Source organism: Zootoca vivipara, chromosome 3, assembly GCF_963506605.1.
Source record: "Zootoca vivipara chromosome 3, rZooViv1.1, whole genome shotgun sequence".
In the NCBI taxonomy this organism is placed as follows: domain Eukaryota; kingdom Metazoa; phylum Chordata; class Lepidosauria; order Squamata; family Lacertidae; genus Zootoca; species Zootoca vivipara.
This window is the reverse complement of record NC_083278.1, coordinates 84,838,748-84,858,967: the sequence shown is the minus strand read 5'-3', so window position 1 is coordinate 84,858,967 and position 20,220 is coordinate 84,838,748. Positions and strand designations below refer to the sequence as shown.

Here is a 20,220-nt window from a genome sequence, read left to right as displayed (position 1 = left end):
CGTGTCACAGAGAGAAACTGTTTCATGTGCAGTGAAAGAACTTTTTTAAGTGTCAGAGGTTACAACCAAATAACTGTGAACAGTGATAGATATTCGTAGCTTTGAAATTCAGTCTCAACAATTGTCATCTTTATTTGCAAGAAGTTAATCCATTCCTGGCACTGAGCAAATGTGCAAACAGTGGCAATTTCTTCACCCGTTTCTGCTTCTATTGGAATTCTCCGACATCCCTAACTCCGATACTGTCCTAATTTATTGTATATCCACATTTTGCTTGACATTGTGTGAACATGGTTCCCACCACAAAGAGCACGCACAATGCAAAACAGAAAACACATTCAGGAGTTTCCATCCACCCCCCCACTTCCCCACACACATGCTGAGAGAACAGATGACATGACCTTCATTTGGTGCATTATGTCTTTAAATGAGACCAGATGAACATTCATGGAAGGTTTTCTTTGGAAATCTCCATAGGGGAGGTGTTTTAAGAAGGGATTTGACGAGAGTGAACACTGGGTGTTGGGTTACTCCTGGTAGAAACTGTTATGTAGCTATTGCTAACACCTAAAGCACCAAAATCAACAAAGGTCCCAACTTTTGCCTTGAGTCCCAGCAATAGTACCAACGTTAGCAAGGCAAAGAAAGATCCGAGCAAGGTATCACCACTATGTAGCCACGAGCCCTCTCATGTAATCAGATTTTTGGCACAATGTACAAAGCCCACCCCCACTGCTTTTGCATCTTGCCAGAAACTGGGACACATTAATCAACCTCTACGGAAAGGGTGGTCTCAAGGCTTAATATAGATGGGCCACAATCCTGAAATGAAAATGATAATCCAGCGTGTGTAACAGCTGTGAAAAAGGCAAATTCCATCTTAGGGATCATTAGGAAAGGGACTGAAGACTGACAATATCACAATTCCTTTCTGTGAACCTACGGAACAACCGCACCTGGAATACTGTATACAGTTATGATCTCTGTACCGGAAAAAAGGATATTGTAGATCTGGAAGAAGTGCAGAAAGGACAACCAAAATCAGCAGGCGACTGCAGCAACTTCCCTATTAAGAAAGCTGAATAGTGGACAGAGAGAAGCACTTCACACAGAATAAAGTTGTGGAATTTGCTATCATGCAAGATGTCGATCCGGCCACCAATCTGCACTGTTTGAAACAACAAATTCATGGAGATGAAGCCTGTTAAATGCTACAGCTAGATATTCACTCCAAGCGAAAGCAGTTGCCACCTGGCATGGTGGTGCCCAGGAGCTGCCTCCCTAGCAGTGCTGCTGCTGCTGACCTGAACGGGGCAGGGTTGGGGCCAGGATAATGGAGAGATCAGGAGGATGGTGCAGGTGCACCAGTGGCGACACTGAACTGGCTCTCCTGTGCTCCAATGAAGCCCTAAAGTTGTCACTGCCCTGCCTTGTCCAGGTGAGCATCAGCAACACTTCCCCCAGTAGGGCAGCACTGTGGCACAATCCCACTGCGCCAGCCGCTCCTGCCTCCAGCATCAGAGCCAGTTGCTGTGGGGGCCCTGTGTGGGCTTCCCATGGGCATCCGGTTGGCCACTATGAGAACAGAATGCCAAACTAGATGGCCATACTACCTTCCTATATGCAGCATCACAGAGAGTTATGCTCAAACATAAACATAATTTTTATACCTTTGATGGTGGTGCCCATCTCCAAGCATATTTGAATCCATTTGTATTGACTTGTGTCAATGTGAGAGTCATGCCCTAATGTGGTTGTCGGGGCCTGAGAGTATCTACCAATCTCAGCATGGATCGGGGGGTTTTTTGTAGAGCATTGCAAAGATAGCTTCCTGAGCTTCTGTTTGTGCTTAAAAAAGTCATTTTACACAAAATTGTACATGCTGCAGTAAGCAATCTGATGAGTCTAGAGTCTATGGGTTCCACTCATGAGGGTCAATGCAGATAGACCAAGGCGTGCAAAAGTCAATTATATTATTAGTATTGCTGTTTATTTATTCATTTATTATTAATTTCATTGGTGTTATGTTATGCTTTTTTTTTATACACCACTTTTTGGCCGCACAGGCCTCCAAAGCAGTATTAGTCACTTAATACAAGGAAGTCTCTAAGCAACTTAGAAACAGAATAAAAATACAGAGTTAAAAACATCGCAATCATCAATTCCATACCAACAAAACAAGAACCTCAAGAACGATGTTAAGTTCCTAGGAGTCTTTGTCATTGAATAAACTGTAATACAATATCACTCGTATTGCAACCACTACTATGACTAATAACCACACAATAAAAATATCATCATATTTTACTACCCTTATCCGCACAGCCTCTTCTTACTACTTACTACTAATAATACGCACATAGGAAGAGAGATGTGAATTCCAGTGACCTGAATTGCCTGGGGAAAGTTGTACAAGACCAGCACAATTGCCTGGAAAGTTGTACGGTACAAGCTGAGGTTTAAATACTCAGTGGAATCCTTCAAAAGATTGTTCACACTAAGCAAGAAATGGAACTAGGTGAGCCAGTTCAGTTAGGACTGGGTGCTATCCACAGCCGATTTCATAATACAGCAAGCATTGCATCTGACCTTTAGTTCCCTCCTCACCTTGAAGGACCAGGTATTTGCTTGCAGGTGGGTGAATGGGCAGGAGGACTCCCATGCCTAAACTGGCGTGTTTGATTCATTAATTCATTAAACTAGCAGGCCTGCAAGTCAAGAGCATTTTTAGTCCATTGCCCTCTTCAGATAAAAGAACTCCAATTTACTTCTCCTCTTCTTAAAACAGGGAGGGGAGGCAATACAATAAATCTAAGAGACATATTAAATATCGTTAAAGGCTGCTGCTTCCTGTCAAACCTGGCTGGCCGATGGATAGAACGCACCATTCAGCAAGATGGCTATAAACAGATACTTCCCCACTAGAGCTAAAAAAAAGCTCACTTAGCCTGCCTACAAAAATGGCCACAGAGAAGGTTGTGCAGATGAACCTATTCCAGGGGATGAGGGAGTGATAAGAGAAGCTGTTGTGCAGCCAGGGACTGCACCCCTCACTGGGGAGGGCTAAACACAAACAGCATTACTGGGCCCAGAAAATGCCACCAGCAGCTCCAATGAAATAAATGCACCTTCCTTCCTTCCTTCTTTCCTTCCTTCCTTCCTTCCTTCCTTCCTTCCTTCCTTCCTTCCTTCCTTCCTTCCTTCCTTCCTTCCTCAGGACCTATGAATCAATAGGAAGACTAGCAAGAATCCCATGGATAGTGCTGGTTCACAGGATCTCAAAGTAGAAATTGGGTCTTACCAAGTCAGAAATACTGCGGCTTGTTTTAGCCATGCAGGCAGTGCATATGAAAGGTGGGGTGGCATGCTCTCAGTTAAACAATGATTTTATCATGATGGAGATGGCCAATGGGAAATGCTAGGGTCAGGTTTGCCACTAGGCAGAGTGAGACAATTGACTGAAGCAGCTGGTCTGGAGTGTCATGAAAAGGTAGAAAAGTTTGGGCTATTTATTATTGCTGCCTTTTTACTGCCTCAAAGAGGGACATTTTGCCTCAGGTGCCAAAGTAACCTGGCCAGCCTTGGTTATGTTGCGGAGAGTGTCATTAGCTGGCCCGCCTCAGGCAACAAATGACATGGACCAGCCCTGATAAATGCACATAATCATATGGTTCAAATCATCCACACATGCAGAGATCGCTATGTGATTCAATTAAACTAAAGTGAGTACCTTCTTCTTGCTGCAGTAAATCTGCCATTTCTTCTCTGGTGGGAGTGCAAACATTGCCTCTCTGTTCTTATCGGTGAGATCCAATTCATCCTGGAGAGGACAAAAAAGAAACATATAAATAATATGTATTTTACAGAGGATTTCCAAGGCCACCTTTATCTCCATGTCTTCAGCTGAAGAAACTTTAAAATTAAAACTTAAAAGTTGACTCTTTCAGGATATCTAACTCATCTTCAGTGTTGTTTTTGGGAACTATGCACTGAACTCTTAAGCACACAAGGACTTTCCTCCCTTTCCTTGGCCTAGGAAGAATCTTGCAGCAGGTCCCTTTTAAGAGCCCTGCCAGGGAGCATGATATATAACACACCATTATGGATCCTAAATTAAAAAATTCAACAGATAATATACTCTCCAAACTCGATGGCTTATAGTCCTATGCATACCGTGTTTCCCCCCCAAATAAGACACTGTCTTATATTTATTTTTCCTCAAGAAGACACACTATGGCTGATTTTCAGGGGATGTCTTATTTTTATTACGCGTCCAGCCTCGCCTCTTCCTTGGCGCCCTCCAGAACTGCGCCTATCACTATGTCTTATTTTCGGAGTATGGCTTATATTGTGCAAATGCTTAGAAATCTTGCTATGGCTAATTTTATGGGTATGCATTATTTTTGGGGAGACAGGGTAGGTGTGAGCAGGCTTCTTCAGTCTGTTAAGTGTCTATGATTTCGGATTGTATTTCTTTATCCTGTTCTGCCACTAAGTTACCGAGGTAAACCTAGTATTTACGGTACAAAGGTAAATCTATGCACATAATTACATAGATTCACAGTCAACTTTACTCAGTAGTGAGCAACTCAGGCAATCTCAAAACAGGACAGGATTCAGACAAGCACACTCTGCTGTCAGACAAGTAAAGAATTTTGCCGTCAGGGAAACTAGGCTCTTCCAAAGAGTCCTACGCACAATGGATTCTGCTGCTATGAGGGTTTCAGGAAGCTAAATTCTGGGAGTATTGGGCCTTTTCTGATAACCCAGTTTCCCTGTATTCCAATGATCCAGCTTCAGGAATACAGTCATTGTTGCTTGGGGAAAGGGTTGTCTGAACCTACAAAAAAAGTGGCAGAATGCACACACGGCGAAAAGACTTCCGGGTTTGCAGACTTCGTAAGTCGAAACCTTCGGAAGTCGAGTCAAATTATTGTTATTATCATCATTATTAATAATACATACATACCAGGGGTTAGCCAATGTGACACCTTCCACAGGTGACATTGTGAGGACTTCTGAGCTATTAAAAATAAAGCCATACCCTAAAGCAGGAACAATACCTCTTTAAGCCAGCTCCACAATGGCTCATTTGGAAAACTTTCTGGATCCAGAAACTTGTGAAAACAGTGAGCTAAAATTGCATACTGAGCCTGGTAGCGGCTGCTGACAGATTTAAAGGCCCACAGAGATTTCAGCCACAGAAAGGTACAAAAGAAACACAAACAGTAACAAGGCTAGGTCATTGCCAACAGCCCAAAGTAGGAGAAGCCAGGGGAGTGGGAGGGAAAGGGTTTTTCAAAATGTATATAACTTTGCGTGAAGAGTGCAAGCCATGTGGAAATGTTTAGAGCGAGTTTCCAAACAAGAGGGCAGCCAAGCAAGGCAAGGCAAGGCAAGTTTTATCCTCCTTGCTATACAAAATTAACTTGGGCCAGGAGCACATTCTTAGAGGGATGGAAAGAGGAGAGGGGGAGAAAGAGAGACAGAAACTGCATGTCAAGTCTTAAGGACAGAGAGAACACTGCAAGTTTGTGGAAAGGATGCCAGGCCATTTATACTTCTGATGTTGTCAATATCACGTCTGGCAAAACAGAGAAAGAGAAGCCCTACTTGGGCTCACATAAGCAATGAACTGGGTCATCTCAGCAAAATCCTTCAAAAAAGCTCCACCACTCAAGGGAAATGCCAATTTATTGCTTACTTGGCAAAAGTCAAGACACTAACACGATTCTGTTCCATACAACATAGAAACACATCTAAGAAACTGGTGGGCTGCTACTTAAACAAGAACTTTTGTCAGGATGCTCAGTTCAACTGTCAAAACGGCAAGCTGAGAGATTTTACAAATGTCCAGCCCTTTGCAGGATGTGGAGGGAAGGAATCTGAATGACAGAACATCTAGCCCCCACTCCCACGCCAAAAAATCCAACCCCAAAATTTAAGAAGCTGCTTAACCATTTTCGCTGGCTGAATAAAACCTGAAGGCTAACACTGTAAATTCATCCAGCAGCTTCCAAGACTTCAGCGGATGTTGCCTATGAAATTCAGTTTGCTCATTCCTCTGAAGGAAAATAGCATTTGGTCATGTAATTATACGGCAGATTTAGAATGCACAATAATGAGTTTCCTGCAAAAGCAAGGAGATCATTTGGCTGGACACCAAAACTTTAAAAAGGTGCACGGGCAAGCATCTCCATCTTTCCTCCTTCCCAGTGTTTGTTGTGTGTGTTTTTTTAAGAAAGAAAAATATGGTATGGTCCACTAAAAGAGCAACAGTAGAACATCACAATAGACAATGTTTTGTTTTGTTTTTTAAAATGGACATAACACCCCATATAGCTTTTGCCAATCTGGCTTTTACCAAGCATCTGCTGTCTGAAACACCTGCAGGACACCAGGTTGCTGAAGGCTGACCTAATATGATCTCCAGATGAAACCAAGTAATCACTCTTTCACCATTGCCCTCCACCTCACATCAGTATAATTAATGACAGTAATTTCCACTGAGCAGCCAAAAAGTAAACTCTTCTATGCCTGGGTAAATAAGAGGCCAACTGCCTCAAGTATAAACTAAAGGGACTTGGTATTCAGTTGGTGCTGCTTTTCTAAGTGGTTGGCAATCCTTGATAAAGAACAGGCTATAAAGCTCAGGAGAACGTCAACATAGAACACAGTCTCTGTCCCTCACATTTATTTAGGGCAGGCATGGCCAAACTTGGCCCTCCAGATGTTTTGGGACTACAACTCTGGTCCTGTTAGCTAGGGATGATGGATCCCTAACTAACAGGAAAAGTGGTCATTGGTGATGGAAATTGTAGTCCCAAAACATCTGGAGGGCCAAGTTTGGCAATGCCTGATTTAGAGTATAGTGCTATACTTGAGATCTGCCAGCTGGGTTCAGTGGAAGACCTGCTCTGCTGTGCAAAACACCAGATAAACCTCTAGGGCAGATAGGCGAGCAGATGATCATGGAAGTGAATGGCCACACCTCTGACATCTATGCAGTAGCATGGATAGAGGGGGAAGGAGGAACCACACACACTTTAGGGGTAGAGCTGAAGGTACAATCCCACAGGTTCTTTCAACACACTTTGCTCCTTCAGGCAAATAATGGTGAAGGAGCCAAATGTTTCCATTGTCCGTAGCCCTAAAGCAGAATGCTTGCAGTCCTCCAGATGTTGCTGGACTCCAACTGCCATCATCCCTGACCATTGGCCATGCTGGATGGGGCTGAGGAAAGCTGGAGCCCAACAACAGCTGGAGTCCAGCTTTCATCAGCTCCACGTTCTCCACTCCTGTCCTAAGGAACATCACTGTGTGAAACAGTAAGCTCATCCCCCCTTCCTCTCTCTCTCAGCTAAGCACTCAAACACAATTAGACCTAGAAGACCACTTGCATCTCCCAGTATATGATTCCTACAGAAAGAGTTAACATACCTTGCTTTTTATACTATTAAACCCTGGAAGGGGTAGAAGATATTTTGTAATACTGTACCACAATATGATTATGTTTGAGATGCTTCAAATGGGGCAAGATACATCCAGGTGAGGCGCTAAGGGTGAATTAATAGAACAGTCAGTCTTCATTGAGAACTCTGAAGATGGCTGAAGCCAAACAAGGCGCTGCAAATGTGACTGCCCAACAAGAACAGCCCTTTCAATGTTTCAAAATAGAATTGTTATTCATACGTCAAACGACACACACACCCTTTTAAAAAAGCACAGCCACTGTTCCATCTGTTTTCCAAGAATGCATTATCTCTTTTCCCACTTCTTGGATAGAAGACTTCAGTCCAAAGCTTTGTGCCAAATTGCCAACGCTCAGCCTCCTGCGCACTGGAATCAGTGACTTGGCTCTCAAGTTAGCACTTCCAAGATTGCAGATACGACATCTTAAAGTGATGATTAAGAAGACATGTGCCGCGACGGCCTCAGGGAGATGTTTTAAAAGAAAGGTCCAATGAATATTTTAACAATCTGTTCCATTTTCAACTTCCTTATTTTTTGTTATTTACAGAGGGGAGGATATGGTCAGTTAATTTCACTTTTAATATGGCCAAGACAGAATTTCAATGATAAAACACATGAAATGTTTGGGAGTTGGACCCAAAGCAGAAAACGTTTCCAAACCAGATTCCTGAACCAGAAGGGGAAGATGGCCCAGATCTGAAATGACTGAAAAAAATCATGAAAATGAAAGGAAGAAACAGAGTGAGCAGGAGGAAACCTAAGAGGGTATGTTGTGTTATGCCCTTCAGCTCTGCGGGACGTTAAGAGTAAAAGATGGATTTAATACTCATGGGGTGGGAAAACATTTCCAGCTCAAGGGCTGCATTCCCATAAACAGTAGACAAATTTCCAACAGCTACAGGCCAGTAGTGGGTGTGGCCAAAGGCAAAAAAGCAGGTGTGGCAATGGGTGGGACTCTTAGGTTTGTATAGTACAGTGATGGGCAACCTTTTGAGCTTGGTGTGTCAAAATTCGCCCAAAAAACGAGCATAACTCGGGTGGTGTGTCACTTCGAGAAAAAACCCATAATTTCACGATATTTATAGTTTAAATAACAAAAATGTATAATTGTAATATATAACTGTATTTAATAAACCAAAAACTAACTATTTAACCAAACCAAACCAAAAACCCCTTATTTATCACAAAGTGCCCAGAGTTGTTGAGCTTTTTGGGGGGAGCTGCTGACCAAAGTTTTGGAGGTTTTTTGGGGGGTGCAAAAGTTGCTTTGCTTTTTTTTGAGGGGGGAGTGCCCCAAAGCTGCTGCACTTTTTGGGGGGGAAGAGAACATAAATAAATGACAAATAATACCTTCGCTGGAACTAACACACAGCACCGAAATAGTCTGCCAAAGCGCCAAAAAAACCAGCACAGAATGGGTTAAAAAACCAATCTCTGGCTACCAGCAACAACAACAACCAAAAAGGATCCAGGTTTAAACAGCAGGTTTTAACAGCGGAGACAAGCTGTAGCGTGAGGAGGAGCGGGAAAACAAATGGGGGGCGGACAACAACAACAACGTGAATGGGTCGATGGGGCGCGTGCCAGCAGTGAGGGCTCTGTGTGTCATGTCTGACACGCATGTCATAGGTTCGCAATCACTGGTATAGTAGGCTACAGTCCAGCCACTCAAACATATAAGGTTTCTATACATACATATGCACATCTCTCCATCCAAGCAAGTGGCATTATCACACTTCAATGACACATTCCAGCCAGACAAAAGGAATAAAGCAAGGTGTGGAGAAGGTATGGTCAGGATGAGACCTGGGGGGATTCTGGAGAGTCAGACAGAGAGGAATGCTAGACTGCACTTGGTCCCCTAGGCCTGAGGTTATTGAACCTCCTACACAAGCCTCCTTGCACTTAAGCGGAAATCTGGAGTAGGGATCAAAGAATCTGGCCATTTTGGTTATTTCCGTTTCCCACTTTGCCTATCCAAAACGCACTTCTCTACATTTCTGCAGCAATTGGTGATTGTTATTATTGTTGTTCCCCTTCATGGATCACTGCCTTGTCATGGCGAAGGGGCTTGAATAACTCCAAGAAGCTATGAGCTATGTCATGCAGGGCCACCCAAGACGGACAGGTCATAGCCGAGAGTTTAGACTAAATGTGATCCACCTGGAGAAGGAACTGGCAAACCACTCCAGTATTTTGCCAAGAAAACTCCATGGACATAAAAAAGGAGAAGCTTTGAGAAGAAAGTGAGAGTTTCCAAGGCATGCTCTGGTTCATGGGGTCACGGAGAGTCGAACACAACTAAGACGACTAAACAACAATTATTGTTGTTGTTTTAATGTTATTTTTTTAAAATCCTCGTGAAAATTATTAAGCATTTTAGTGCAAATTTCTCCTGATAACACTTTTTTGTATGCGGTTTTTTACTAAAGCACTGATTTTTGCTAACAGTTTTTCCTGATAATAAGGCATTTTTGTATGCTGTTTTCACTAATATATTCATTTTTAGGCACATCCCCCCAATATATGCATTTCTGAAAATATTATTTGCCTGGGGAAGAGCATCACGAAATTTGGATAAATGCAGATTTTGAAGGATGGCTGAATTTCAGTTCCCATATTGTTTTAGAAAGTCCAAATTTGATAAACCTGGCTTTAAATGCAAACTGAACAAAATTTCTCCCCCATCCCGGCTGAGAATTAAGGTTCTTGAGCAGCTCTTTCCTACCCCTTTCAAAGGGTTTTTCTTTTGCAGGAGAATTACCCACTTGGTTGTAACTTGTGGCTTTTAAAAAATATAATTTTATTTATAGTTTTCATTTGCATACATTGCAATACTTTTACAGAAATTATAACATTTCAAACAATTTGACTTCCTGCCTCCCCTTTCTGTGGTTCCTTAAATTTATTTCATCATTTCCTCCATATTCTAAATTAACTTATGCTTTTATTTATTTATCTTAATTCTATATTCTTTTTTTTAACACGCCATTTCTGCATATTCCAAAAGTTTTTGTATATCCATTCTTCTCTTGTTGGGAGTAGCCTGCGGCTTTTTATTAAGTTAAAAGAGGCATAAAACCCTCCAATGTGGATTGCGCTTCATATATTTTTACCCCTTGCTGCTTCCAAGTATGATGCTACAATCTTTGTTCAGAATCCCAACACACCCAATACACTCTAATTTTAGCCACATTTTTGTGATTCTTGGATTCCTTTCCCCCACCCCCATCATCCATCGTTACAGAACCTTTCTCAAACCCCTAGAAACTCAAGGGGGTGTGGGTTTGGAGGACGTGTTCCTCACAGGAATGTTTTCATTTCATTTTGGGAATAGTAACTCATGTTGCATTTATGTCAATCTGGTGTTCCTGCTTGAGCCTAGCTCTTACTATTTATAGGTGGTTTTGACAGAACCCTTGCTATATAAGAAGCTTCTCACAGGACCAGTCATTCCACTTTTAATGAATGGTTTTTATAATTGCATGGTCATTTACTGGAGCCTAGGTGGTGCTTTCCACAGGAGTTTCTGTACCAACATCCGAACTTTTATAGTTTGTTTCAGACTCAACTGGTTTCAGCTTGCACGTCTCCATGGTTTTCCTCAAAACCAGGAGATCCTCACCATGGCCACTGTTGCCATTTAGTCTGTGATGGAAAATGTTCTTCAGTCCTGGGAAGGCTCCACTGGAATGTGTCGTTTTTTGTTACATTTGGGTCTCCTCCACCCTCCAAGGGACTCCGTCATAGCAAACGCAAGCTTTCACCAAGCAAACAAAACGACTTATTATTCACTGCAAAAAAAAATGACCATGATTTTGCCACTCCAGAAAGGAACATACATATCAGCCCACAGCGGGTGACTGAACAAGACTGGCCCAGTTTGCACACAACACTACATCACGAATGGGAAACTTTTTGAGCCCGAGGCCAAATTTTCTTCCAGGGGCCACATGTCAGTAGTGGGTGGGGCCAGAAGTGAAAATGAATGTACTTTTTACCTTTGTACAATAGGCTAGTTTCTTCACAGGGGACGCGGGTGGCGCTGTGGGTTAAACCACAGAGCCTAGGGCTTGCTGATCAGAAGGTCAGCGGTTCAAATCCCTGCGATGGGTGAGCTCCCGTTGCTCAGTCCAAGCCCCTGCCAACCTAGCAGTTCAAAAGCACGTCAAAGTGCAAGTTGATAAATAAGGACTGCTACAGCGGGAAGGTAAACGGCGTTTCCATGTGCTGCTCTGGTTCGCCAGAAGCGGCTTTGTCATGCTGGCCACATGACCTGGAAGCTGTACGCCGGCTCCCTCGGCCAATAATGCGAGATGAGCGCCGTAACCCCAGAGTCGGCCACGACTGGACCTCATGGTCAGGGGTCCCTTTACCTTTACCTAGTTTCTTCACAGTGATACACACCTCTCTATCCTTCATTCAGACAAGCAAGACTCATTACCACCATTCAAGGACACATTCCACTTAGGCAACAATGATCAAGAAGCATAGCTGACTGAGGGGTGTGATCTGGGAAAAGAGGGGGTGGATGAGAAGGGGGTGCAGACTGGGTAGAGTACCAAGGGCCAGACAGAGAGGGCCACATTTGGAGCCTAAGACTGAGGTTCCCCACCCCCTGAGCTAAGCCAGAAGCATGAATGTGAGAGCACTGTATACAGGAAAAAATCATGCCAGTTTGCTCTTCCTCCTGGTCTTCTGCTGCTCTACTACTTGGAGCTAAGCCGTGGTTTGGCTTGACATGATTTGGCTCTGAACCTGGGATCCTTGAGATGCTTTTATTCAATGTAGCACTGAGTAGTGCTTTGCATAAGGAGAACAACTTCCACAACAGAACTTTACCTTTTCCCCTCTCCCTCCCCTCTCTCCACTGACTCCCTAAATCTATTGAGGGGACAGGTGCAAGTGCACAGGGGCAGGATTGGGGGGGGGATGAAAGTTCCACTGTGCAAATGGAAGGCATTCTGCTCACGTATTTCATTCTATACGCTTGGACTACAATTCTCATCAAGCTGTTTTGTAGTCCAAAACATCTGCACAGGTTGTAAGAGCAGGAAAGAGCACCAGGTACCTGATTTCTTGGTCAAGTATATAGAGGGTTAAATATTTCTTTGCATAAGGATATCCCCCCCCCCATTTACATGACTGTCTCCACTCCACCTTCATTGCAAACAAGCATTGATTTACCTTTTACTCAGACACTGTATCCTTTGTACACTTTACAATGAAATAAGCACATATAACCTTTCTCCTGGGAGTGAACCACAGTTAAATGCATGGATAATTTCACAAGTGCCCTGTTCTTTGAACATATTTACCGGGTACGCGGATAAGGATCACCCAGTGTTGGGCTTGATGAGCTAATGCTCTGACCTAGTTGTTACAGGTTGGGTCGAGCAATCCTTACAGGAGGGGAGAAGTGGAACAGTGAAGTGGCAGAAAATATGTCACTTCCAAAATCTGGATGATTCATGCCTGCCAGGGCAGCCGGTGGAGATTGGGTCTCCCCCACACCTTCTTTCTTTCTTTCTTTCTTTCTTTCTTTCTTTCTTTCTTTCTTTCTTTCTTTCTTTCTTTCCAAGAGGTGTAATCCTGGACCCCTCAAGAGAATGGAGTTTGGGATTGAGCAGACCCAAGGGCATACTGCCAAGGATTGGATCTAGGCCTGCTGAGCTTTCCACAGGTGTAGCTGCAGTTTCCAGGGCAGACGTGCCCTCCCCCCCATAGAGCCTTTCACTCTGTCACCAGTATTTTGGGGGGGGGGCTCAAGGAAACTTGAACAAGGTCTCAGCTTTGTCATTTATGGGCAGCTGTAGAATTACTGAATGTATGCTGAAAGTGAGGAATAGACTAAAGGAGAACTATCAATCTGCAGTCCTTTCCAAACTAGGATCTAATCCAGCATAGCTGTTACGGTGTTAACAAGCAAACTGAGTAGGACCACATGGCAAACAAAGGATTTATTTTGCCTCGCAGACGCATTCTTGAATTAGTAACAGCCCAAGGAATACTTTTTAAAAATGTGCTTTATACTCCGTTCCAGCCCTGTCTGCAAGGAGTGGATTGGAGAGTTTATATTCTGTGGCAGAGGACACAGCAAATCTGGTATAAGTAAGCAAGGCACAGGACCATTTACGGAGCAATCTAAACCCCAGATCTGCCAGGATGGGCAGAGTTTGGAACAAGTGGATCTCCAGCTGACTCTGAGCTCAGCCAGTTTAAGTCCCTTATCCTAGTTCAGCCAGTGGAACACTGGCATAAGTATTCCATTCTAGTGCAACCAGGGCTCAGCCAGGGCTCAGGTGAAGCTAGCCAAACTGAAGCTAGGCAAATCCTGAAAAAGGGTGTTCCAGGAGAGTGGTGGGGACAGGGCAGAGTGAGATGGGGCAGGAGAAAACAAACCCCTAGTCCTAACTTCATTTAACCCAGTCATCCCCTAACAACCCAGTGGAACACTGGGGAAAGGATAGCGTAAGTCAAAGTCTATGACTCAGACCAACTCAACCAGTGGTAGCCCTGCTGTAGAATAGTGTTTGGAATAGGGGCGAATTACACTGGCCTAATTTACTCTGGCGTTAATTGTGCTGGTTTCCTATAGTCTGGATCACTCTTATCAATCAAGAAAGTTGAGCACTCTCAGAAGTACGCGGGACAGCAATGGAAATTAGACCAGAACCTTTGTAGATTTTTTTTAAAGAGAATACAGTGGTACCTCTACTTATGAATTTAATGCGTTCCGAACGCACATTCGTAAGTCGAAAAAAATTGTAAGTAGAATCCCATAGGAATGCATTGGGAGAAAAAATTCGTAAGTCGAAGCAACCCTATCTAAAAATTTGTAAGTAGAAAAAATCCTATCTAAACCGCATCCAAGATGGCGGACGGAGCTCTGTTCGTAAGTAGAAACATTCATAAGTAGAGTTATTCGTAAGTAGAGGTACCACTGTATATAAGAGCAGAGAAAGAGGTTTATAGAAAGAAAAAAGATTTAAATAAATAAAGTGTTTGATCATTTTGTCACGGAGCTGGGATAAATGAATTTAAACAACCCATTTCAATGAGAGTGAAAGGGCTTTGAAATTAGCTCTAGATTAAAAAAACTGTAGGGTTTTAAAACACACACACACACACCACCTCCATGTCTACACAGAATGGAAGGAGGAGAGGGGAGGAAGAAGTGTACAAGATGCTTGCTCAATAAATGATGGAACTGGCTCTGTGGCTAAGACTGACCTGAGAAGTCCTCAACTCCAAACCTCACTTCAGCCATAAAGTCACAAGCACATCAGTCCATCCTCAGACTCACATACATACTCTATCATCAGCAATATGCAATACGCTCTCCTGGCCTCTGTTACACTACCGTGGGTAACCGAGATAAACCATATGATGTGATTTGAACACTTGAAACACAAAGTTTAGGAGGGCAGTTTTTTTGTTTTAAACACTTCACACTTAGAAGCAACGAGTTCACTCTGGAACAGCACCCAAGAGAATACCTCACTGCAGCAAAGCTATGGGTGAAGACAGACAGGCATTCTAATTGCGGTGGAAGTGGTTGAGGGAGTGTATATTCTCTGCCCTGAAAACAAATGCCTGCAACAAAAAAACACCGAGCGTGTGACCAAAACCACTTTCCCCGCACTTAGAACGCCTGTCTGTCTTCGCCTTCAGATTCCATATATTTATCCCATATACAGAAAGTGGACTGACTGTACATTCACTCACATAACCATCAAAGTGAGGGTGCTTTGGCAGGCACATTCCTCCATACACAGCAAAGGAAATCCTAGTTTTGGGATGTGCCTCCTGCCATAAAACAGCTCTAGAGAAGCCGTGACCCTGTGAGCGAATGCTCTGAGAGTAAAGGAGCGGATTCCATCTGAGCATTTGCCTCCCAGGTCTCCGCACAAACTATGGGCTTAATTTTATTGCCTGTGCAATGATTTCCCTCTCTCTTAAGTGTTACCGATCAGAGACCGCCAGCTGACATCCAGGGGTGTGTGTGTGTGTGTGTGTGTGTGTGTGTGTGTGTGTGTGTGTGTGCAGATTCTTCCCATCTAACTTGTTTCATGGCCATATTCCATCTCCTGGCCATCTCCCCTCTCATCCCAGCAGCTTGGGCCAAGGAATATCCTCTGCAACCTGCTCAAAAAGCTGGCAAGGAGAATACCTGTAAACTGAGGAGCTGGATCTAAAGAAAAACATAAGGAGAGCCCTACTGGGTGAGGCCAAAGGCTTATTTAGTCTAGCATCCTGTTTCCCACAATCAGGACATGAAGGGAATAGCCCACTCATTGTTGATCTCCAGCCATTGGTACTCAGAAGCTGCTGCTGCTACTAGAAATAACATATAGACATTTGATCAGGCTAACTTGGTTATTCACTAATTTCTAGGGGGTGCAGAAGTACTAGAACAAGTTCCTCTAGCTGAATAAATGGGTCTTTTGCATGAATGTCCATTTGTTAGGACTTTAGTTTTGTTTTAAATGTATCTGTTGCCTTTGTGTGTTTAACTGTTTATAATTATTCTATGTGCAAATTGCCTTGACACAGTGGTTTAGAAGGCAATTAATAAATCAATTGCAATAACAAGGGTTATCATAATGATGATTATGAGAACCAACGTAGTCATCATCTAGGACTGCAGTGAAACTGTTCAAAATCCTTTATTATTTTTGCTGCCACCAGGAGGTGTAATGTTGTTACATTTATAGTGCTGAAATCTTGTTCTGTATACGCGCGGCTGCATTTTTTTTTTTTAAAAAAGGATTTATGTATTGATTTTAGATTACACAACATGTAACAATCTATAGGCTCTCCTCCCACTCCCTGCCTCTTCGCTCACTTGTTCAACCTAATAGGCTGTTGCATTTGCTATACCGTATGTTGGTGTTTTATTACTGCCGTTGCTGTGAAACTGTTCTCATGATTGTTGCTTTTGTGAGCCATTGTTGTCCCCACTGTGTTCAGTCACATAATTCTTTTTGTGGAAAAGCAGCATACAATAGAAAGTACAGTGGTGCCTCGCTAGACGAATTTAATTCGTTCCACTGGTCTTTTCTTATAACGAAAAATTCGTCTAGCGAATCCCATAGGAATGCATTGATATATTTTTTTGCCCATAGGAACGCATTAATTGAATTTCAATGCATTCCTATGGGAAACCATGATTCGCTAGATGATTTTTTTCATAAAACGAATTCGTCTAGCGAGGCAACCTCCACTCGAAAAATCCTTTCGTTAAGCGGAAATTTCATTAAGCAGGGCATCCGTTAAGCGAGGCACCACTGTAGTGGTGATGATGTAGCCATTAAGACTAGCAGCCATCAAAAGCCTTATCTGCATTGCTGATGAGGGAGAGCTTTTTGGCTGAACTGCAAAACCAAAAACAGAAAGAATAAAATTTGCAGGAATCACTTCCTTTGGAGTGAGAGAACATTGGAGAAACACATGGCACTTTCTAATCTTCTGCTTACAAGCATGCGTGGGGAGCAGCTTGTGGGGATCGACTAGGCCTGCAGCGACCTCCAAAGTATACAAACCAGCCCTGAGTTCAACAAAATCCAGACCCTCTAGAAAAATGTCTGTGTAACTCCCACAGCCAAATCTTTTCAGCCTTGGTCCTTTGCAGACACACGAAACTTTTAGGTTTGTCCGATTTCACTAAGAGCAGTTCAAGAATAAACATGTGTGCAGACTCTGACTTTAATGACCATGAATCACGGCCAGTTATTGCAAGGCCACACTCCATTCAAGGCCTCAGGGCCACAACGTCATTTTTCCAACATGTATAGAAACAGAACATTTCTTGCCTTCTGCGTGCTGCTCAGCATCTCAGCACAGCTGAATCTGCCACTGCATCTGAGGAACACAGAATACCTAGAATGACCCTATATAAACCTCTGGGCAATAATATATCTAACAGAACATCACCTCAAGAACTGCTAGTTCAGCAGAAATCCCCCATCCCCTCACTTCACTTCCCATTTCTTCCCCTCCCCCCTTCACCTCTCCTCCCCTCCTTTCCTCCTCCTCTCCTCTGTCTGTTTTCTGATGCCAGGGCCCTTCAGATGAGCCCCTGTCAGGGAAGCTTAGGTGTGGGAAAGGTTATTAGGAAATAGCCGCTACTTTTCCGGCTTCCCCGCCCATACCCTTTCCTTTTCAATGGCTCCCCTCCCTCTGCTTCAAGCTCGCTCTTAACACTAATGAGTTCAGAAAAGACTCCAGGCAATTTGCACTTCAGCCCAAGCCAAAGCACACAGGCACACACCTCTCTGATCGTTTCCTGCTCAAACAAAAGTCTGCTGGCTCACGGCACTGAACATGGTCCAGGAAAGGCTCAGAGAAGGCAAGAGCCCTGTGCCAAAAGCAGGCTGCATTTCCAGGGCAGGGCGTTGGTGTCACCCTCTGGCTTCCTCTGCAACTCCATCTCCTCGCAGGCATCCTATTTACCAAATGACTTCGTTGAGCAAAACACTGGACGCAGGACGCAGCCTTGGCTCAGCTTTAATTCTCTAACAGTGTTATGTAAAAGCGCTAGAGGCCTAGTAATGAGAATCATTCAAAGGGAGCTAAGAGAGTGTCAAGCTACACTTTGCCCCAATGTCAGCATGGAACCCTAATACCAGATCCTCAGGTTTTTTTGCACAGAATTTGTTTCTCTCATGTAGTGCTATACTTTCACAGAAGTAGAGAGAGAGAGAGAGAGAGAGAGAGAGAGAGAGAGAGAGAGAGAGAGAGGTTGCCTTAAAACCCTTCATAAAAACAGGATATCAATATCATTGACCCTCCCGTGGTGTTTCTGCAATGTTTAAAGGGTGCCACCCTCCTACCGGTAAGTATCATAGACTGGAATGCTAAGACTCAATGAAATTCAATGGGATTTATTTCTGGTTGAATGTGGTTAGAAGTATACCGAAAGCTGCCTTGCTGTTCCACTCCTTTTGGCTCCTTTTTGTATGCAAAACACTGCAGGAGCTTACCAAAGCCAGTGAGATGAGGAAATTCAGTTTACCATTTAATTAGCTGCTGCTCATTAATCACCACTGCACAAACTGGCTCAAAAGACACAGTGAAATGGCTCAAAGCAAGGGAATTCAAAAAAAAGTGAGCACCCCTGCCTGAAAAATCAAAGTGGCCTCAGTTCAGCGCCCTCAACTGGCCTACTTTGACCTAGAACTGCCACCCCTCCTTTGTCATCCTCTCTGGCCCTCTATTCTCTTTCCCCAAGGACCCAGGCAGTGGCGAGGCACAGGCCCAGGCTGCCAGCTTTTCTGGAAGTGTGCCAACAATGCCCTTCTGCCTCTGCTGCAGCCTCTTCTATTTGCGTCATGGCCTCTGCTGCACAGCAGGCAATGTCTCTGAGCGACAGCAGCGGGATGGCCCAGCACGCAGGCAGTGGTGCAGTCCAGGTAGAGATCATTGACTTTTCCAGATATGCACCAACAATGCACTTCTGGCATGCCGCAACCTCTGCCACCTTTGCCATGTTATGACCTCCACCTGTGACCACAGGTGGCAGTGGGGGAAGAGAGAGAGAGAGCACCAATCAAGGTGGGGAGTGAGCAAGAGATGTCTCAATTTCTTCTCAGGAAATGTTGCGAGCATATGCTAGATCAGAGTCCCCCCCAGACTACGGCCCGTGGGCCAGATACGGCTCGATGGACTGATTTATCCGGCCCGCGGCAACCCCCCCCCACCTGCTCTTAGAGGCACGGCGGCCAACTTCCGGCTCACCAGAGGACCGGAAATAGCTTGCACGCATGTGCAAACGTCATTTCCGGTGCACTTCTGGGTCAGAGGAGGCCCATGCGCATGCACACAAGCCATTTCCAGCTCTCCGGCGACCCGGAAGTGTGCCAGAAATGGCGTGTGTGCAGGCGCATGGGCGCAGGTGCATGGGCGTGCGCTCCCTCGCTCTCCGGCCCGCTGCGGGATCGGCGCTTTGGGCACCGGCCCGAAGCGAGCTAAGTCTGGCAACCCCTGTGCTAGATGCATGTAGTAAATCAGTTTATACAGCTTAGTCCTCACGCATACACACCCACACACATTTGCTTCTAACATTCCAAAGAACTTTCCAAAATGGAAAAGCATTGAAACCTACAAGCCCACCCTTTTCACCTGTAAGACAAAGAGGTGCAAAGCAAAGTTGTAGCTACTGACTCAGCATTGGCTCAAAATTACCAATGAACTTGTCAAAGAGAAAGATCACAAGGGAACAAAAGGATAGACTGCTGGGGCAACTCTGTGATTCATCTTCATTTCCTAGCTGACAGGGCAAAGAAGTCAGAGAAGGTAGTCCTATACATCACAAACCCCGTCTATGATGTTTTAAGACTTCAAGTAGGGCCATTTAATGCAAAGCAAAATGTCCTGCAGACATTAAGGCAGCCTCAGTGAACAAAGATTCATGGAAATGATGCAAGTAAACTGGCTAGATTGATCCTATGGGGTTTTACACCCTCCCTTCCATGGGAAATATCCATGCAATCAACCCCGTTTATATGATCAAGTCATTCAGATGTAGTCCTGGGCTCTGCAGGAATCACTTGTAGAAAAGTGCTTCCAGTGTAGCACCCCAGACAAGCAAGAATCAGACGTTCAAGTACACTTTTAGCCATCACAAAAAATAAAAAATCCTCCCATCACTGGAATCGTTTACAAAGGGTTGCCTGGGAGATAACCACAGAGCAGCTATGCCACTGGGTGCTACAATAATTCACGCTCTTCAATGACTGTGCTCTG

At 44.1% G+C, this 20,220-nt stretch overlaps 1 protein-coding gene across 4 annotated transcripts in view; it reads right to left on the bottom strand.

Annotated features, from left to right (window-relative positions):
- The window catches only part of DAAM2 (dishevelled associated activator of morphogenesis 2), a 217,002-nt gene that overhangs the window by 95,679 nt on the left and 101,103 nt on the right, over positions 1 to 20,220 (bottom strand). For all 4 annotated transcript variants that reach the window (XM_035108128.2, XM_035108129.2, XM_035108127.2 and 1 more), the window contains one exon: positions 3,731 to 3,820. In XM_035108128.2, coding sequence (XP_034964019.1) covers positions 3,731 to 3,820 — 90 coding nt within the window. The remainder of the gene's footprint in view (positions 1 to 3,730; positions 3,821 to 20,220) is intronic.